General features: G+C 40.4%; 3 protein-coding genes across 8 annotated transcripts; 2 read left to right on the top strand and 1 right to left on the bottom strand.

Annotated features, from left to right (window-relative positions):
- Positions 1-46: 46 nt before the first annotated feature.
- LOC145697058 (ATP-sensitive inward rectifier potassium channel 10-like) lies at positions 47-13,634 on the bottom strand. 6 transcript variants are annotated; one of them, XM_081774200.1, is made up of 11 exons: positions 13,500-13,634; positions 13,385-13,460; positions 11,545-11,669; positions 6,929-7,010; positions 1,932-2,005; positions 1,663-1,888; positions 1,467-1,563; positions 1,231-1,417; positions 841-1,186; positions 443-597; positions 47-397 (listed from the first exon to the last, which is right to left on the bottom strand). In XM_081774200.1, exons 1-11 carry the CDS (start codon positions 13,551-13,553, stop codon positions 251-253), a joined length of 1,569 nt encoding a protein of 522 aa, XP_081630326.1. In that variant the 5' UTR covers positions 13,554-13,634; the 3' UTR covers positions 47-250. The 6 variants fall into 6 exon arrangements, with proteins under 6 accessions (XP_081630326.1, XP_081630328.1, XP_081630327.1 ...); XM_081774202.1 differs by lacking the exons at positions 13,385-13,460; positions 13,500-13,634 and adding an exon at positions 11,767-11,821; XM_081774201.1 differs by lacking the exons at positions 6,929-7,010; positions 11,545-11,669; positions 13,385-13,460; positions 13,500-13,634 and adding exons at positions 4,250-4,369; positions 4,437-4,548; positions 4,632-4,667.
- On the top strand, positions 7,881-11,501 carry LOC145700752 (transmembrane protease serine 9-like). The gene is made up of 3 exons (XM_081778078.1): positions 7,881-11,058; positions 11,104-11,165; positions 11,211-11,501. Exons 1-3 carry the CDS (start codon positions 7,881-7,883, stop codon positions 11,496-11,498), a joined length of 3,528 nt encoding a protein of 1,175 aa, XP_081634204.1. The 3' UTR covers positions 11,499-11,501.
- A 1,988-nt stretch (positions 13,635-15,622) lies between the features above and the next one.
- On the top strand, positions 15,623-19,583 carry LOC145696708 (sodium- and chloride-dependent glycine transporter 1-like). Its single transcript, XM_081773789.1, is given in 12 exon segments — positions 15,623-15,776; positions 15,837-15,917; positions 16,719-16,788; positions 16,979-17,176; positions 17,530-17,878; positions 17,955-18,064; positions 18,114-18,408; positions 18,451-18,644; positions 18,686-18,760; positions 18,763-19,203; positions 19,245-19,379; positions 19,427-19,583. Coding segments are annotated over 12 exon segments (2,064 nt in total). The 5' UTR covers positions 15,623-15,716; the 3' UTR covers positions 19,483-19,583.
- Positions 19,584-20,901: the final 1,318 nt, after the last annotated feature.

Here is a 20,901-nt window from a genome sequence, read left to right as displayed (position 1 = left end):
ACAAATCACTCATTTCCATCATTTTTTTGATATTTTATTTTGGCAATATTTCATCTTATTTGTAAAGCATCACTTGTCAGGGTTTTTCTCTGAATCAAGTAAAGCATTTCGTAGGCATTTTTAAAGTTGGATTGTATGTAGCGATTGGCATTTTTGTGTTTCTGAGAGAAGATCAAATGTACAGTTTTTTGGAAGGGCACTTTTTGTTTGAACGAATTATAAATTAATCGATGATCGAGTTTGATCCAAATCAGCAGACAGTTTTTACATTGTCCGGGAAGTAACCTACTGGAGACTCGTCGCTCTCGTTGATAACTACATTTTCCTCGTCGACGATTTCGTCATCTTCTTCGTTATCTCGCTCTTCCGCACTCTTTGGCGACATTGGTGGAGAAATCTTCAAAAAAAAAATTCAAGAATTCTGAAATCAAAGAAGACTCACCTCAATAATGCTGTTGAACTTTTCATAATCAACTTGATATTTGTTAATATTTTTATTCCTCGTTATTGCCGGCTCGAAACGGTGTCCCCAGAGGATCTCGGAGCAGACGTAAGATGTTCTAACTTGGCAGGCCATTCCTGTTCCTTCCACGATTCCTGAAATTTCGAGTTTGAAAATTGTTTGCAGTCATGAAACGTTAGATCCTACGACCGAGGGGTAAGAGCTGTTAGATACTTGCAATTTTGAGCTTCGATTTACCGTACATTTACTGATGAATCACCCACGAGAGGGGTAACTCAAGCGATAAGTACGGTTGCAAATCGGCGTCAAACCGCAATTTCATCGACCGGGTTATAAAAAAGGGACTGACGTTATGGTTATCGATTATTTCGACTCACCGGCCATGATAACGATCAATTCTAGCGGCTCTCCTGAACTGAGAACTTCTTGAGACAACTCATACAGTGGCGATTCCTCGTTGATGATATGTACATAATCAACAGGCTGCGTTAAAAATAAAACATTCGAATTGGCGAACTCCACATTTCGCTCTTCCAGCGCCAGCCACTCGCCATCAAGAGATCTGCGCGTTTTCAGAAGCTTGCCGGATACATTGACATCTATAAGCAGCGAGTTGCGGAGGTTACACGCCCTTACGATCAGGCATAATTGGCCGTCGCGTTCAAGAATGACCGCTTTTGTTGAGAACTCGACAGTCTTTGCGCGGTATTTTGGTCGAGCGAGCTAAAACCAGAATATTACAAAAATTTTATTAGTTCATAACTTACCTTAGTAAAAACAATCGTAACAACAAGCGAATCCAAAGCGATAGCAGTGAGGAACTGAATGAACTGAAGAATAATTGCAATTGGGCACTCTTCGGTCGTCGACCTGAAGCCATAACCAATTGTTGTCTGCCCTTCCAACGCAAAGAGAAAGGCTGTGGTGAAATCAAAGACTTGATCGACACAGGAGCTAAAAAGAGGGTTACTTGTTCGTTGATTTCGTTATTGAGTTGACTTACGTATGATCGGTGAAGTTTTGTGGATTGTTATAAGCTTCGATATCATTGTGGTGCCAGGCGATTGCCCAGTAAAACAGACCAAATAATAGCCAAAGCCCTTGAAGATTATGATTATGAATTGATTTATTCAAACGCATGTCCAGAAAGACGTCTTCCAAGCCGGCAGCCGGCTGGTTATATAACTATCAGAACTCACCAAAGAAAGAAGCGAAAAAGGCTATCAGGACATAGTACCAATGAGCATCAACGAATGTCGTGAAGATATCCTTCATATACATGGCAGATTGTTCCTCCATATCTTTGAATGAGACTTGATTTCTCCCTTTTTTGTCCACAAGCCTGGTATGCTCGGAGAGCTGCTTTGCCATCTCCAGATCTTTTCCCCGCAATGTTCCGAGATATGAAGGACCATGTTTCGATAGCTACAATTTTTCCTTATGAAAAGTCCCTTACATTATTCCAAACCTTTTGACTGACTCTATAATCGCCACCGGTATCAAGGACCATGCGCGAGATATCTCTTCTGAGAATTTTCGATCCTAGAAATTCAAGGTCAATAACTTTTATTCTCTTGCTCCTGCCAAATTTTTACCATTATCGGAACTCTCAATAAGATCGCCTAGCTTGTCAATGCGCGACTTTGGGTACCGAGAAAAAGGGTTGAAAAAGATCAAATTTATAAAATGTCTCTATAAAATCTCTGGTATAAGTTCAAACCCCTTGCCCATCTCTTAATGATTCAAGCAGAGCTTCGGAGACAGCTGGAGAAAAGTGTCTGTTCCTTCCCTTTCCGGGACTGTAAGCGGGTGAAAATAATCCCATTTGGAAACCAAATAAGGGCATTTATATTCAAAAAATTTTCTCAATAATGAACCGGTTATGTGTCTCTCTGTAAGTCAAAAATGGACCCGGCCTTGGATAATCGTCTCTTGCCATCGTTCGACGCTGGAGGAGTCTGATAGAGAACTGCTCGGCCGTTCAGAAAGCACTTTGAGGTCCTTTGTTGCCCAAAGCTGAGTTGTGGTCAGATCATTACATGAATCTCAGATTCTGACAAAGACCGGATGAAATCACAAAAACCGTACTTCCGGATTTCAGTAGAGCAAATTTCGTTTAGTACGAATTCTTGTGTAAAAGTTTGCTATTCACCCGATTCCTTGTTAAAATTTTCCGATAACCTCCCGAGCCAGTGGCCCCACAATCGTGAATAGTAGCTGGGTAGCCTTCGAGTTTAGGCCTGCCGAGCATGAACGCCGAGTCGAGAGCTGAGTCCGGCGTGATCCTTCTCTTGAGGCTCAGAGCTGAGATTAGCTGGATCTCGGATGATCCCCATTAGACAAATCTCCCATGTCAGAAATTTGTAACTACTCGAAATTGAGCCAAATTTTAAAAGCGCTCCTTTCACACCGAGGATAATCGGGCTATTCAGTCAAAAATATTACTGTAGCAACTGTGGATTAACTCAACAAGGCGCTTTACGTGAATTTTACGAAATGTAATTAACTCTTAACTTTTAGACACTGAGCCTATCATTGATACTGTAAGATTCATCAGAAGAGGGTGAGAGCAATTTCTCTTCCGAAGCATTGCGTTCTATCGGCGCTTTACGTATCGTGAATCTGCTTGTATTTCTCTGTCTTACAGGAAGCTCCATTCGAAAAAAATATTCAGCTGCTCTGTTTATTCACGGAAAAATTGAAAATGACGCGGTAAAGCGGAAAAAAAAGTCCGGAATATTTTTTTCGTCAATCAACCAACTCGAGGGGGATCTTTTCAAGGCTCCTTTTTTCGGAGCTCAGATTCTGTTTTGAATAGGGCTTACTCATCGCCTTAGGGGGTCGAAAGAGTCCCTCAATCGATCATGTACCGGAGTTGAAGCAGGTGACAAGCTCAACCCCTTTGACAAGTCGATTTTTAACGACTTTTTCTCGGATTTCGGAAATCATGTTTGACAGTTTTTACATTCGACCTTACACAGGGAAAATTGAGATTTTTCCGAAAAATGATGGTTTCTGGGAAAACTTTTTAATCGTGGATTTTATGAAAAACTTTATTATTTGATGTTTATTTATGAATGACTTATCATAAATATAATACGTTCATAATCTGGGAATATTACTATTTCTACGACTATCCTATTCACAGGGTAATTAATAACTACGTAGATGATAGAAATACCTGTCAAATCACACTCATCCTCAGAGTACCAAGAATTCATACGTTTGAAATTCATTTATTCAAAAATCCAAAGCTACCTTTTTTTCTCGATTGAATCGGAGATCTAGCTGGAACCGAGTCTACCGATTTGGCGCGAAATCTGGTCTCACTAATCTCCACCACCATCTGTCAATTTAAAAAATTTCTATAATGATAATGATTTTAGGGAAAAAGAAGCCTCAGTGCCCCAATTTGGTGCACGAAGTGGGCCTAAGGGCTGCTCCGCCAAAAACTGATCCCTGGATAATCTTGACGTCCTTGAAATATAGAGACCTAGTTGGAGGAAAAACAAAAACAGTTGCTTTCGATAAACGGCCGTGGGTCAGACTTTAGAGAAATTTAAATATGAGATCTTTTTCAACCTTTTTTTCGTTCCCAATTATCAAATGATTCTCAACTTGCTATTTGCGCACATGCCATAATTCACTTTTGTCTCTTTCTGCTGAGAAAAAGCATGTTGCTAAAGCCTCACAAATCATCTCCTGCTATGTGCCTGAACTTCCCTCCCCTTATCACCCCTTTGCATAATTTGGGGGCGTGTAAATTCCATATTTGCTTCAACGTACCCCTCCTGGCATTTCTAGCGCTTGCTGCCTCCCTTTGTCGGATGCTCGCGAAAATTTCACGGGCAATTGGATTGTCGATTATTTCTTCGTCGACGGCTGGGGCGCTTCGGATAATTGAACCTTCGAGGTCTTTTTTTGAAGGGTGAATAATATGTTCATAATTTATTCTTATTTCTTATTTAAAAACTACCCATTCCTTGACAAGGCATACTTTTTCTATGTTGTTGATGTTCTGCAAACGAAACAAAAGATGACTTTCTCGATCGGCCGCTCATATTATCCGACTGATTTCTCTTCTTCTAAAAATTGGTGTAAAATTTTACGAATTTGGCATTTGCTTTTAGGAATTGTCTCTAGTCCCGCTTTATTCATTCTAACTTACTTTTACAAGCGGGTGCATCATACTTCTACATCTTGAAGCCGTAACGCCAGCTGACACCATGTCGTCTGTATCTTCTTCTATCGGTGCGAATGTGAATACTGTATTTCTTCTACAAATTCATCGTAAGTATCTCTCATTAAAAAAATCAAGAAGGTTGGGGATCTGACTGACCCTCTGTGAAGGATGTCTATAGCTCCGAGCAGGTGCAGGAGCTTAAAAATACTCTTGTCTCTGATCATGTCTGGAAAGTGTCTCATAGATAGTAACCCACTTTCAGGGCTGATAAGAAAGTGCTCGCTTTTGAATTAAAAAAAGTTCAACAAATTGAAAAAAAAAGAGAATAAATGGCAATAAAATGGGAAAATGCCGTAAAGCGTGGGATCAAGGAAAAAATGATAAGAATGATGTGATAAGACTGAGGATGGGCAAAAAGCGACGAGAAAAAGTCACGTACAAGTTCAAAAAAAAACGATGTCTTCCTTGATTTCAGTTTCTCTTATTTTATACCGTAAAACTGGAGGGCGAAAACGGCCAGGCTGCATCTCAGATTCTCAGTCGTGCTCTTTTAAATCTGGGTTTCTCGCCGTCAAAAAGGCACTCTTTGATTGAGGATGAGCCAGTCCAAGGGTGTTCAAAAGATGTTTCCCTGATAAATATTCATCTTTCCACAAAGTGCAAAGTGTACTGGTTATTCTGCTAGCGATTAATATAAATATCAATTCCACGATTTGACCGATCAACGATTTATAATTTAAGCAAAATTAAAATTCTCTTTACTTAGAAAGCACTTTATAGAAACCCACCTCAGTATTTGAGAACTCTTTAAAAGAAAACTTGGCCGGCTTCTCTCGTTTCAAAATGTTCAAAAATGTTTATTTTTTTCTTGGCCGAACCTACCAAGACGCTTCTTATTACTGTAATTCTATTCAATTGGGTCACAGGAGTGTATGATAAACTGAGAAAATTGAATTTGTCTTTGTCACGTGGCGAAAATCTGAATCCAGGAGCTCGGATTATGAAGGATCAGAGCAGCAAATGTGCTACGGGAGGCGTAATTCGCTGCTCTCAAAGGAAATTATTGGAAAGGACATTTTTAAGATTACAGTAATGCACCCTGGAGAGATGAAAATACACGCATTTTTAAGGTTACTCTTTATCATCGAATAATGCGAAACAGATGGCCATTAGTTATCCTGCTTTATTAGGATTGATTTGTTCTTCATCTTTTGAGGTACGAACCTTTTTCTCTGTAGAAATAAAATTACGGAGCGTATGAACGCTAGAAAATCGTATGAAATGTTAATAGGTGTCGCCGACCTTTCAAAAAACGTAAAAAAAGACGCGGCGTAGAACGCTACTGGCGATTATTTTTGATGAAATAAATAAAATGCTCGAGTGAATGAAAGGCAAGTGCAGCATAATTCATTAGGGCAGAATTAGGGATTAATCAAGCGATTGTGGCGAGTGGGTTCAGCCGCAGAAATGGGCGAAATTATGTTCGAGTTTAGGATTTGTACCAGTCTGCTTCGTCTGGAGAAAGATTAGTGTTCACCAGAGGTCACTTTTGAACCCTTTTTTATACCTTGAATAACACGGGTGCGATTTTGTCATCACAAAATGTGAGATTCTCTAAACGTAAACGATGGATCGTGACTTTGAAAACTGCTTAATTTCAAGCGTCCGACTCGTTTATGAGGTCGTAATGCAATTTCTGAGTGTCTGTGTTGCTTTATCTCTTTACGCTTACGCATTATTCATTCAAGATATAAAAGCAAAAATAAATGGCATTTAATTGCATTGTAACTGTCTAATTTAGATGCTTCCGGATAATTAACCTGTTTTTCGAGTCGTTCTCTTTGTCGCTGGCAGAAAAAATTAACTGAAAGATTTTCCGTCGTCAATTTTTGATGAGACGCGACAATGAGATTTTTAAGAGACAAGGTCATATTCTTAATAACAGTAAGTTCATCACTCCATGCTCCCCCTTGCCCTATAAAAATTTCAACTTAACGGCTTACCTTGAGTTTTTCTTTTCTCAATTCTCTCCACTTTTCCAGCAGACCTTCCTGTCAGCCAGTTGTTCATCCCTCCGTCGATAATTAAGATCTTTCGCGATGTTTTACTGCGGCTGTAGAAGTTTCTCGAGCACTTTATTGGGCCCGTTCTGGAATGTCTCCCTTTATATTCTATATTGCCCCTAATAATCGAGCTGTATGAACTGACAGCAAAGATTATGAGTTGATCTGCCCTTGCGTGAACTCATGTGAGCCTGAACCCTGCTTTTTTACTAATAATACCTGTTCTTGAAAGGGATTTCGTTTCAGATGTTCCATGTTTGATCGGATCAGAAAGAAGCGGCTCGGTAGATGAACTTTCTTGCTAAAAATCATTTTTAATTTCTTTCATTTAAAAAATTCCTCACGATGGACAAAAAAGGATCCCTAAGCGCCTCATTTCGGTGTGTAAAAGGTTCATAAGAGCTGTGTCTTTTGTTTCTAAATTTTTCGAATAATTTTTCTCGTTTCATGGAAATCTGAACTCCAATTAAAAAACTTGTGATCACGCCAAAGTTATAAAAATTAACGCTCTGGATGATGTCATAGGGACCGGAAAAGATTTACAATCCACGAAATTATAAAAAATAGAGGCATCATGGGAGGGGGCTGGTCTTTTAGACAGGAGGACAAACGGACCGCTACGAACCAGTTTTAGATTCTAAGAAAAAAAAATATTTCTAATGTTACCATGTTAAATTCTGAAGGAAATTAACTCTGCTTCGAACTCACTTCTCTTTTGAAATCAGTACTCGCACTCTCCCAAGAAGCCATAGTTTCAAGTGTTTTTTCGTAAACTAAAGAAGCAAGTCTTTTGTTCAACGAATTCTTGCGTTCGGTTGTAGTATTTGTAGTCAAGTGTTTGAATGAACGAAGGGAACTGGCCAAAAGGAGCCTCAGGGGTGCTCGAATAAGAAAGAATCCGTATTGAAAGGAGATAATTTATCAGAAGAATGTGCAGAGCACCCTGTTTAGCGAAGCTATAAAATTGTCTTATCACCTTCATTCTCATTGACGTGTGTGTTCTTCTGTTAGAACATACTCAGCTTGTAGAATTGTCTATTGTTAGTTGTTATCTCTAACCTTGCGGTTTGTAAAACTACCGTTTCGAATTTTCGATAAGAAATAGAATGTCGCTCTCTAACGCCGAATAACAAAATTTGCAAAGAGCTTGTCAAAAATATATTTTTTTAAAATGACGATAAAGTCATTTTTATATTTTTCTTCTCAAATTTTTAGTCGAATTCTATCAGAGAACCCACTCGCTGCTTTCGAAGAGCTCACTAATTCACCGACTCATGGCCTGTCAGCTTGTACCCATGAATCTAACTTCCGAAGTGATGTATTTCAACGATCAATCTTGGCGGAAAGAATCATAGGAGGAGTCTTGGCCGCCGAAAATGAATGGCCGTATATAGCGAGATTGACTGTTACCCAAGGAAGTAATAACTACCTATGCAGCGGAACTGTAGTTGACAATCACTGGGTTTTAACAGCGGCGCATTGCTGCCAGAATAGCGATTCTATCAAAGCGACCTTCAGCGATCTCAATAAAAAGTTCACGGAAACCAACGAATACGAGCTGACTGTGAAAAAATTCGAAATCCAACCGCAATTTGGAAATGGGTATGATCTCTGCTTGCTCAACTTTGAAGAGGATATAATCGAGAGTGACCCCGATAGAGATGTTCAAATCGCTTGTTTGCCCGATGTCGCTACTTTTCACGGGAAAGCATGCTGGGTAGCCGGCTGGGGTTCTAAAAAATTAGGCGGAAAACTTTCGAATAAGCTTCGTCAAGCAGGAGTGAATGTGATGAGCCAAGAATATTGCCGTGAGTTTTCGGATATTCCTTGGGAACATTTCTACGAAGACGATATCTGCGCAGGACTCCCGGATACAGATGGTGACGGAAGGACAGAGGGTGGCGTAGACGCTTGCCAAGGAGATTCTGGAGGACCACTCCTTTGCAAATTCAATGGCAAGGCTACTCTCGCTGGAGTCGTTTCACGAGGGTATGGCTGTGCTCACGAAGGATATCCTGGCCTATATTCGTCTGTATATCACTCACGGGATTGGATTCGAGAAACTGTGCTTGGCGATGAAGAACAACAAGCACAACCGCCAACAACGACAACATCGACAACTGAATCAACTCAACCAGAATTCGCGGATATCACCAATCTTCCTTTGCCAGCCCTGCAAACCTGTGATAGTGATATAAATTTCCCTGCTGATAGGATTTTTGGAGGAAAATTTGCGAATAAAAATCACTGGTCTTTCATGGCTCGTGTTAAGGCAACGGAGTCATCAAGAACGCAAACTTGTGGAGGAACAATTATTGAAAATCATTGGCTTCTGACTTCTGCTTCTTGTTGCGAGGACGTCGATTCTATCCAAGCGACGTTTAACGATGTTCATCGTTCAAAGAACGAAGCTGGCGAGTTCACGATGAACGCCGATCACTTCGAAATTCATCCCAGCTATGGACAAGGATTTGACCTTTGCTTGGTATATTTCGAAGAGAATATTATCGGAAATGGTCAAAATTCCGGCGCCGAAGTTGTTTGCTTGTCAGACACGCTACCTATCCATGGTTCAGCGTGCTGGATTGCTGGATGGGGAAGAAAAGATAATGGATACTTTTCATGGAAGCTTAGAGAAGCAACGGTCAATATTTTTGACAGAAATTATTGCAAAGAATTTTCAAATTATAACGAATTATATGAAGACGACATTTGCGCTGGAGTTCCGGATAGAGACGGAAATGGACTGATCGATGGCGGAGTCGACGCTTGCGATGGAGACTCGGGTGGTCCGTTGATTTGTGACTTTGACGGTCGAGCAACACTCGTTGGCGTCATTTCACGAGGAAACGGCTGTGCGCTTGAAGGATATCCAGGAATATACTCTTCGATCGCACATTCCTACAGTTGGATTCAAGAAATTGTTGGAGCTGAAAAAATAGAAGATTTCGAGGACGAAGAGCCCCAGTCTGAATTTCAAAGTCTGTCGAACATCATTGTTCCGAATCTACAAACTTGTTCTCATGCTGAAAACTTTCCCGAGGAACGCTTTTTCTGGACAAATCGAATCGTTGGGGGTTCTTTAGCGGAGGAAAATCAATGGCCATATATTGTTCGACTCGATGTTCGCTGGGGGAGCTGGGCAAGCTACACATGCGGCGGGACTGTAGTTGACAATCATTGGGTTGTCAGCGCTGCTCATTGTTGTGTTGGAATGAGAACAATTTATGGTACCTTCAGCGACCTGAGAACGAACAGAAATGAGGAAAACGAGTACACTTTAGAAGCTGATCATTTTCTTGTTCAACCAAAGTACGGCAATGGAAACAACGGATACGATATTTGCATGATCCACTTTAGCGAAGATATTATCGCTACAGATCCAGACCAAGATGTGAAAATGGCATGCATAAACGATGCTCTCCCTGCTCACGGATCGTCTTGCTGGGTCGCTGGGTGGGGCACAACACAATTCTACGGCCAGCTTTCAGACAAGCTTCTCCAAGCAGGTGTTAACATTATGGATAGGGAATACTGTATTCAAAATTCACACGAAATGATTCTTTTCGAAGACGATATTTGTGCTGGAGTTCCGGATCGAGATTTAAACGGTTTAATCGATGGAGGAATTGACGCTTGTCAAGGTGATTCCGGAGGGCCACTTATCTGCGCGATTGACGGGAAGGCAACGCTAGCAGGGGTCGTTTCTCGAGGATATGGTTGTGCTGACGAAGGGTATCCTGGACTTTACTCGTCGATCGCACATTCATACGACTGGATCCAAGAACTTGTCAGGAGTGGACCGCCCTCATCATCCGCCCCTTCGCCCCCTTCGACCGAGAATAACGATGGCAGAAGTCAAAGCTCTGGCCCAGTGACCGAATGTGATTCGACAACCATCACCATCTCTGCTCATATCAACGACCTCTATGGGAACTTGCCCGAGGATCTGTGGGATGAAGTCCGTTTGATAGTCGGCACATGCAACGGAACCCAACAACATGAGTCTGGTTGGATTATCGAAACTTTTGAACTTGGTACTTGTGGCGGAGAAATTTCACAAAAAGCTGACATCACTTTTGAATGGAGAGTATGTGGTTCACGATCACTAATAAGTAGAGATGGTGTTTATGTTGCGTCAAAACTTGGTTTTGATGCAAAATGTGTGTATCCTAGCACGACTACTGTCGGAACTCACGTTGACGTCCAACAGATAAAATATTGCCATGATGATTTACTTATTGAAAATGATTGCGTTACTCCTGGAAATGGAAGTTTTAGTGATTTAGTTCAGCTAGATTTCTATAAAGACGAAGCTTATCAAAGTGAAGCGGTTGATTTGAATATAGGTAAAATGAATATAATTTTAATTTTTATAACCAATCTTATATTAGGTGAAATCATCTACGGCCTGATTTCTGAGAATAAAACAAGCAGCTTCAACTTTAGTTATCAGGTGAAAAATTTAAGAAATTTAAACAAATAAAATAATTGCTTGAAGATAACGAAATGTACAACGTATCAAAATTCGAACAAAACTGGAGCCTCTTACGACCTTATTTCAAGTCCATGCCAAGAGACCGATTCCTCTCATTTCCTTGAATTAGATATCACCGATCTAACTGGCAAAAACTCGGATTCAGAAGACAATGCTTCCTTCCACTTCAATACTTTTACTTTCAACGAAAATGATGATGAACTTCATTTCGAGTGCGAACTCAAAGTCTGCATCGAAGACTTCGAAACCGGCGATCTCATAGATCAAAATTGCATCGAAACATGCTCTTAGAAACTGACCGAAAAATTCAATAATAATTGAGCTATGAAAGACTTACGTTATGCATTACTGTTCCTCGTCTTGCTCTCACGTCTTTTGCCAGGGCATCGGCTTCAAGTCCTTGGAGAGTTTTTGTTTGCGACCAGGTTGGGGCAAGTAATGGTGACTCTTCGGTTCCATGGTCTGAAAGAATATTTACTTTTGCCAGATAAAATCTGCCCAAGGGTAAAGTCAAAATTCAAGAGAATTCAAGCAGACATTGAGACAAACCATAACGTACTTGACAGGAATAATTCAGAGAAAGACACTGATCTGTGCATTTCAAGATCGCTAGCCCAAGTGACACCTTTCTAAGTCAAGGTTGGTAGCGTTCACTTAGGATATTAACCAGCTGTCATCAGATTTACTATGATACAACCAGTGTCTTGGTATTTTGGGGAGCTATGCCTATTGGATCGACTACGATATCCTGTAGAAAATGAAGCTCTCCGAGATTAATGGAGTGACTCCTATGTCGAATTCGCTGTTTCTGAAGAGAAGGGAGCTGAAGATTGGTCTCCGTTATTTCTGATAATCTTCGTGACCTTGGATAGCGCGGGGAAAGTCTGTGTATATCATTGAAGAAGCTTCGGACCTAAGAAATTCTACAAGCTTTTCTATGACACGGTTTTACTTGAACGGAAGCTCTTCGAACGGTTCCAGCTGCTTTTGATATTCTCGAGCTACCAAAAGTCTTCAAAAAGCTTTTTCTTGGCGTTTTCTCTGGAATCGGTAAATATCTCATCCCTTTTTGTTCTTTCATTTCTTCGATGTCGACTGGAGACAAGGTTCTCATTTTGGATACTCTATCTTTTTGGAGCGTGAAAAGTGATCACTCCACGTAAAAGAAAACAATCAACTATTTATAAATGCAAACTCCTAGTCAGTTTTCTCTGTGGCCAATTTGAAAGATTCGGAAAAAGTGTGGAAGCAATCAATTATTTATGCGAAGTATTTGATTTAAGAAAAGCTCAATTTTGCCTCAGAGCCTGTGAAGGAGCTGACTGTAAATAATGATGACGGGTTTAATCCTTTCTATCCGTTCTCTAGGGCCGTAATTGTCGATAAGCTCATCAGTTGATCCTCGTTCATCATCAACGCCCGTGTCTGATTAAAATTAAACTCTTTGAAAATTAGAAAAGAAAACTAAAAACTCGAGCTTCAAAAACTACCTGTAAACCAAAGAGTAGGAATACTAAACTCCATTTTTTCACCTCTCTGAAGAAAATTAATATTAGATCTGGAAATAACTGCACGGTGCAATTGAAAAATCATCAATGATTGAAAACACAAAATCACGCATAATCTTCCAACAAAGCTCTCTCTCTCTCTCTCCTCTTTTCCAAAAGACTAGGGTTTAGCATATGTACAAAATGAATCTCTTGATGCATGGTAGATTCTCAAATTGACATCAAATTGTCAAATTGGCGACTGTGAGTGACATTTCAAGTTCAGCTCCTTTCCTATTTGGGCGAAAATCCTCACGGCCCTTGAAGTTCACTGTTTATGTTTCTTCTTCTAATTTCTCTCTGTTTTCTTAAAAGACGAGGCTTTCCTGGTGACCTTAAAGGTTTTGGCGCTCAAGAATCCTCAAGAATTATACTATTGAAAGCCAAATTATGTAACGATCACGTGGCAGAGAAAAATATTTACTGGGCTTCGGGCTCATCCCCACGATTTAAAAGCAGTTTCTCAATAATTAAGAAATAAGATGAATTAGCCGTTCTCAAAATTGTCATGGCGAAATTATTTATCATGTGTATTTGGCTCAGTAATTGACCTGTCAAGTTCGTTATGGTTGTCTTCTATGATTTCAATTTGCGTCTGTCAATTTTTTTCTATTTTCTGATTCTTTTTACCATTCAAATCTGGAACAGAGCCGATTGAAGTTGCGGTAATCGTCCGGATTCGATTAACTGTCTCATTGATTGTAACCTTAATCCATTAAAAGGACGATTAAAAGTTCAGATCAACCTTTACTTGAGTAAATCTTCCCGTTTTCTCTCCTTGGGAATTCTCCTCTTCCATGATTTCTTGACGTAATCTCTTTGAGTGCCAAGTATTTCTCTGTCTAGCTAGTACTTGGACGGCAATTTACAACTTGCTAAAAGATCCTTCTGCTCTTCCAATAGATTTATGAGCTGATAGATGGAAAAGAATTTCTTTTTCTATATCCGATCATTTGCCAAGCTAACAGACCGCGGGTGGGTGACGAATAAGCCAAACCTCGATTTCCCACACTTGATACACACGAGGAGACGTCTACACATTTAATTTTATAATCGCCGATAAAATATTTACGCAAAAGCTTCCGAAAGTCGCAAAAGCCCTTTGACTCTGAAATTTGCTGAGGTATCATTCCTTCAGATGATGGTCTTGCCAGCTAATGATCAGATAAATAGAAATTCTAGAATAATGAGTTATGAAGATTCACCTTTCATAACAGGCTTTGAGGATGCAGTTTATCGATAAATGACCACAAACAGTGATGATTCTTCAGATCATCATGGGTTGGATTGAATCCTACAGCAGTCATTCCTCTTACAGAAAATTTCAGTACGATCAACTGCCCCTACCTCAACGCCATTCGCGCTAGAATGTGGCTCACGCTAATTTACTTCATCGTTTTGGTAACGCATTTCTTCAGAGTAATGGCTTCGCCTTATTCTTGTCCCAGGAAACGGCTCCGCGGGGCTAAGATTTTTTAGAGCGCTATCTCTCCTCGAGCCAGCAAAGTATGATAATGTTATCGACCGCACTCGGTGTTCCTTTGGCGTTTTTGTTGGGTGGAAGAGTATCTCTGCAGACTGGCTTTTCTTATGTTCTCGTGGTCTTTATTTTGACCGTTATCCACATGTACGGGCAAGGTTAAAATGGAGGAAATATTGATAACACGGTTCTTTTGTAGAGGCGTTACTTACGGTTCTTTTTTCTGGCACAAGCGAGTGTTTGCCAGAACAGGCTAGGGTGTGCAAAATGCAGGCTGAAAATTGGGCAGTAGGAGGGGGAGGGACTCGTTTTCCCTCCTTCTTCAAGGGCCCCTAGGGGCTGCCAAATGGGAGAGAGGCTGTGTTGGTCGAAAAATGTTTCACGAACAGGGGACCTACCAGCGTCTCCCTCCCCAATTAACACACAACCCCCTCGACCAATAATTGCCCACCCTGAGAAAAGGTGGCGAACAGCTTCGGGGATGGACAATCATTTCAAACACACAAGTAAGTTGAACACTATTTTTTAGTTATGCAAAATTTATATTTATTCAAGGGAATCTTACTGATTTTAAATGCATTAATTTGCGCGATTTGGCAACTCCCAAATATGGATGAAATTGTCAGCGAAAGTGACCCCGCCTGTAAATCATCTGTAATGCCTGGCTTTAACTTCCACAAAAGCAGCTATGACCACCATTGATTTTTAGAAGATTGTAATAAACATATTTATTTAAATTTTCGTTCAAATTGCTACTTTTGACGGGTGCAATATGCGCTTTTGCGTCAAAGGATTGTTCTTGCTAACAGCGACCGTTTAAAAGCTTGAAACGAGGAGTAACCAGCGAGCGTTTCTGAGAAGAGGGATCAAAAAAAATGCCTAATATTTTGTCCGCGTGTGATACCGAGGAGTTCAAAATGAAGCAGCGAATGCTCCTGGAGCTCATGGACTTGAAAAATCATAAAGAGATGGATAGACTGTTCGTCAACTATCAAAGGAACGCTCTCTTTCCCAATTCTGCCCAATAAGCCCACAAATATGACTCATATTATATGAGCTCGGCAACCTGTGTAGAAAAACTGAGTCAGGTTTTGAAGAGCTAAAATGAAAACGAAAGCCGCGAAGGGGTTTCGCCATCTTTAAGAAAGAAATTGTTGGCCATCTTTACGAACTAAAATCTAATCGGTCAAATGATCCATGATGATTTGAAAATAGTATTCAGCAGTTGAGTCTCTTCAGAATTAACCAAAGGAGACACAATGAAAAGGGTTTATTGTAATCCCTTATTTGCGCGTCAAATACTTAAAGGGTTGACGCTCTGTACCATAAAGCTGCCGTAACCGGGTCAGTCAGGAACAGCGGGAGGTTCCACTTTTTCTCAAAAACAATCGGCGACGAGCATCAGATCGGAAATCAGTCAGTCTCGATTTTTGAGAAGTTATCAGTTTTGGGTCTATTTTTCTGCGTTTTTGAATTTCAAGAATGAAAGCAAAGCCTTTGACAGAAGAGATTTCCGAGTCTGGAACCGAGAGTTTTTCAGGAAAGGATACGAAAGTTAGACATGAGAAACAAAGGTGAACATTGAGTACCCTTCTGAAAGGAGATGAGTTTACTGAAGATATCAGCCAAGGCGATTTCCTCCACTCAGGAGATGCGCTGATTCCACTCAAGAAAGTCAAAAAGGTTTATTCACCAGCTCACTTGGTTCCCAGTCAATTATTCAATCATGCAAATTTTCAATCTTAAAATTCCCATTCATTTTTGCCGTGAATCAAAGGCCTCAATATAAAATCTTTGGACAGTCGTTTTTTTTTCAATTTTCCCAAAGAATATTTTATTTTGAAAAAATGGGCAGAAAATCGGATTTTTATGATGTCGAGCAGATTCAAAGAGATAATTTGCAAGTAAATAGAAGGCCTATTAATTGGTTGAATTCAGGGTAACTTCTTCATTTTTAGGGGTCATTAAATATAGACTTTACTTAACGAGGAAGTAAAAGGTACCCTTGCTTTCAATTCCCGGAAATTTCTTTGAGCTAAACTCTATTATATTTTTCATATTTGACTACCGGCGTATAAAAACCCTCCGACCGACCATTTCCATCTTTTTCAAATAACGTTCCGTTTGGAAAAAATGGTACGTATTTTCCAGAGAAATGGTTCTGTTTTTCTGTGTAACATATTCACCATAAACAAAGACAAGAATCAAAAGAAAACAAAAAAAGCCCCCCGCTAGGCGGTACTATAGTCTATAGAACCTTTAGCAATTATGTAGTTTAGCTTAAGCTAGAGGCAGTGTTAGAAAAAATAAAATAGATACAAAAAGAAGGTCTAGCGCCCGCGGCAGGTCGGGTCTTCACGAACCACGGATTTTTTTTTTTCAAAGCACCACTTTACGTTCACTCTCGATCATCTTGGACCAAGATGGTATATTTCTCATTTTTTTTTGTATTAAAACCAACATACAACTAATAAAAACCTTTAGGGAGAGAGCAATTCAGAGCCGAAGAAAGAGACTTGGGGAGGAAAGCTAGAATTCCTTCTCTCATGTATTGGTAAGATATTTATTCACCTTTGAGCTTCTCGACTGGTAGATAGAGAGTTAAAGCTAATGAAACAGTTTTAAAGGCGTATAAAACTACCGAGTAGCAGACATCACAAAGAGTGCGTCCCGTAAAAGGTCGCTGAATGCATCGTTTTGGCCGTGCATGACCTGTTGGAATTTTCCCAAACTTGAGAATTTAGGGTACTGCGTCGGCCTTGGAAATGTTTGGCGATTCCCATATCTAGCTTATCAAAATGGAGGTGGCGTGTTCTTCATCCCTTACTTTCTCATGCTGTTTCTCTGCGGTATTCCGATTTTTCTGACTGAGCTGTCACTCGGTCAGTACTCGGGCGAGGGAACGCTTGGTGTTTGGAAAACTGTCCCAGCCTTCAAAGGAACACAGGTCAAAATATTATTACAAGTTGAGGGTCTTCACGGACCGCATTACTTTTCGCACTTTTTTTTCAAAATTGTAAGAGATATCAGGTGCAGAAGGGCGAGAGCTAAACGCGAACTGCTGAAATAACAGCGTCCGAGACTCGGAGAGAGGATGAATTGACAGCTTCGCTTCAAACTTGAGTTTAAATTCGGTATTACCAGTCATAAGTGAAGTGGAAGAGCGCCGCTGGGGAGCCGCGGGGTTGAAATTTTAGCTGTTTTTTACGGATGAGCTGCTCCAAGCTTTTCAATTTCAACTTAAGGATTAACTCTTAATTTCCGAGTTATTCGTTTTTGACCTAATGAAAAGGAATCGGATACGGCATGATTGCTGTCAGCTTCTTCGTCATGATCTACTACAACATCGTCATAGCCTACTCCCTCCACTACCTCGTCGCTGGTTTCAACAAAGTCCTCCCTTGGACCGAGTGTAATGCATGGTGGAACAAAAACGAAACAAAAGCCTACTGCGAAATAACCAAGATGCTCACTCCAGAAATGAATGATTGCAGAAACAATGAAACATTTTGGAAGTTGAACTCGACTTTCACCGACGCCGTTATGCCTGACATTCAGGATAATTATTTTTTGAGTGATCAGCAAGTTACCGATTTGCTGGATGTAAGCTTGAAGTCTTCTGAACCAGCGGAAGAATACTGGTTGTAAGTAAACATACCATGCATGTTAAATACGACAACGACTGTATTTTTGGTTAAATTTATTTGAAAAATATTCTAGCCGTCGAGTGCTTCAACTTTACAATGATGAAACCGATGCCAACCCAGAAATGAAATTCACGCTGGACAATTTGGGCGTCCCACTGGGTGAGCTCGTCGGCGCCAACTTCGGTAAGAGATTTAATAGTGTTTATATTCAGCTAACAAAAAATCATTCAAGTGGCTTGGCTACTCGTCTTCCTGTGCCTATTCAAAGGCGTTCAATCCGTTGGCAAGGTAGTCTATGTTACCGCAACCTTCCCTTACGTCGTCTTGGTGATCTTGGTTATTTTTGGTGCGACGCTTGATGGCGCTAAAGATGGAATTACCTTTTACCTGAAACCGGATGTATCCAAACTTGCCGATTCAGGCGTATGGGCTGCTGCTGCCACGCAGATTTTCTACTCTCTTGGTGTTACTTTTGGTGGATTAATGGTCATGTCTAGTTACAACGAGTTCGACAACAACATCTTACGGTAGATAACAGCGCATTTATTCGTAAATCATAACAATTTTAGTGATACATTTATTGTATCCTGCGGAAATTGTTTCTCATCCGTCTTCGCTGGTTTTGGTGTCTTCTCATTTTTGGGCCACATGGCTTACAAAAACTGCATCAAAGTCGAAGATGTCGTCGCATCCGGACCTGGTCTCGCTTTCATCGCTTATCCCGAAGCTATGTCGTTGCTTCCAGCTTCGCAATTTTTTTCAGGTAAAAATTCTCTTCCCTGATGGTTATTTTAACCCATTCAGCGTTGTTCTTTATCATGCTGGTCACTCTCGGCCTCGACTCACAATTCGCCATGGTCGACGTCCTCATCGCTGGCTTTTGGACGAGTTTCCAAGTTGCCGCTATGGTTGGCGACGAGTCGCTGTTCTCTCTACTACCTGCTTGATTGGCTTCCTTCTCGGCATTCCTATCCTTACTAACGGTGGCTACTGGTTCTTCAATCTCATCAACGACTACTCTGCCTACCACGGTCTTCTTATTCTAGCATTCTTCCTCATCGTCGTCCAACACTTCTTGTACAACTTCTACACGGGCAAATTCCGATTTGTTTCCAACCTCGAAGAAATGGTCGGCTCTCTTTCAGTCATTACCAAGGGTTATTTTTATCCAATGTGGTACTTGATTACCCCCGCCATGTTGCTTTACGTAATCATTACTGCTTTCCTTGGATACGATACCATCGCGAACGCCTACCGAGATGTTACTGGGGATGATCCAGACAGCCCGATTCAAGTTTTTCCTAAGTGGAGCAACACAATTGGTAAACAATTTGTTTTAAAAATCGCCTAATCATGTTTCCAGCCATGCTGATGTCGATGACTCCAGCGGTGATAATTGTTGTCTACTTTGTCGCGTCCATTCTCCTGAAGGGCCTTTCATCTCTCAGGCCATCCGACGATTTCATGTCTCAAAAAGAAAAGGAAGAACATGGAACAGGTGCGTCTTAATCTTTCCCTTGCTCTTTGTAATCTCTTTGCTCTTAGGAAATCCGGCTTTCCGGGACATTGCGCCAGCTAAAGAAGAACAGTCCCATTTATAGATTAACTTGCTATTGTCTGCTCATGCTAGTTCATTAACACAGAAAACCTACAAAGCCTCTACTTTGTCTCTTCATGTGAATAAAAAATATGCTTTGAATGACATTTATTTTTTTCCATAATTAAAGTTTCCCATAAAGCCGAAAGAAGTATAAGAAGTTTGCAAAAAAGGATCTTCCCCTTCCGGCGTATGATCAGCTTCAGCAACAGTTGTAGGATTTGCTATTAGCTGATTGACTTCGTTGAGAAAATCCATGCATGACCGAAATGGTTTTTCTTCGATCTCCGATTGAATTTTTGGTTCATTGAAAATTTTCCTCATCAGCTGCTCCCTTTTATTCTCAGACTCTCCTAAAAGCGATTTCGAGAGATGAATTTTTAGAATTTCCTTACCGTTGGAGCAAATGTCTATCAAGGTAAATAACGCGATTGTCTCAACAGTCGAGCAAGCCAAATAAGAACTTGGGCCAGAAGCTATCACTGACGCGAATAAAAGACAAATTTTGCCAATTTTCATTGTTCGATTCTGCTTACATAACTTTTTGTCTGGCTTATATACTGACATTTTAATTTTAAAAGAAAATACAATATTTATAATAAACACGTGTCGATAGCTACCAAGTCACTTGAACCTCGTATTAACATAAGGGCCTCTTTGTTGACAGACGACAGTTTTGGACGATTTACAGTACTTTTGATGGGCTACCCCGTTAGTTAGCAGTAAAGCAGACTGAGATTTTACACACTGTTACGTTTATTTTTTTCCATAATCAAAATTGCCCAAAAAGCCAAAAGTCGAAGTCATTGTTTGAAAAAATATATCTCCGCTTTCTAGGGCAGAATCAACGCCGACTGCTGCAATCGTATTTATGGTGTCAGCAAAACCCGTGCATGATCGGACGGGTTTTTCTTTGAGCTCCGATAGAATCGTCGGGTTGCTGAAAATTTTGCTCACCAACCGCCATTTTTGTTGTTCGGAATCCCCTACAAACATGATTTTCTACATCGTTTACAGCTGCTTACCGTTTGAAGTTCAAACTTTGAACACTGGTCTATCAACTTGTTAATATCCTCGTCCGATTTTGCTGGATAGAAAATGGTGGGAAAAGACATCAACGCTAGGAGAAAATTGAAGTACTTGAAGATTTTCATCACTTGATTTTTTCCTTTTTTGCTGCTTCTGTTCGCCAGCCAGCCAGGAAGGGACATGATTTATGATCGATAGAAGAATTTTACCAAAAAAAAATTAAACGAGTCAAATAAATATTTACGACTTTAGTGACTAAAGTTTAGTCGGTGTGGAATATATTTCCCTTTTTTTACTAGCTTACGTGAAAACTCCTAACATTATCCTATTAGAAAATTCAACTGAGAGGAGAAATTCCAGAGGTGATCTCTGAACTTTTCATTCATACGAAGGG

This window comes from Oikopleura dioica, chromosome 2 (genome assembly GCF_907165135.1).
Source record: "Oikopleura dioica chromosome 2, OKI2018_I68_1.0, whole genome shotgun sequence".
In the NCBI taxonomy this organism is placed as follows: Eukaryota; Metazoa; Chordata; class Appendicularia; order Copelata; family Oikopleuridae; genus Oikopleura; species Oikopleura dioica.
Note: the sequence above shows the minus strand (reverse complement) of the source record. Positions and strands in the feature narration are given on the sequence as shown.

What these genes read in the sequence shown, in the direction of transcription:
- LOC145700752 (XM_081778078.1), top strand. Translation starts at nt 7,881, where the DNA reads ATGACGATAAAGTCATTTTTATATTTTTCTTCTCAAATTTTTAGTCGA. An exon ending in AGCGGTTGATTTGAATATAG is followed by an intron (nt 11,059 to 11,103) that starts GTAAAATGAATA and finishes ATCTTATATTAG; the next exon opens with GTGAAATCATCTACGGCCTG. An exon ending in GCTTCAACTTTAGTTATCAG is followed by an intron (nt 11,166 to 11,210) that starts GTGAAAAATTTA and finishes AATTGCTTGAAG; the next exon opens with ATAACGAAATGTACAACGTA.
- LOC145697058 (XM_081774200.1), bottom strand. Translation starts at nt 13,553, where the DNA reads ATGGAAGAGGAGAATTCCCAAGGAGAGAAAACGGGAAGATTTACTCAA. An exon ending in CTCTGTTCCAGATTTGAATG is followed by an intron (nt 11,670 to 13,384) that starts GTAAAAAGAATC and finishes ATATTCTTTCAG; the next exon opens with ACCATGGAACCGAAGAGTCA. An exon ending in CTTTTTCGCTTCTTTCTTTG is followed by an intron (nt 1,564 to 1,662) that starts GTGAGTTCTGAT and finishes ATAATCTTCAAG; the next exon opens with GGCTTTGGCTATTATTTGGT.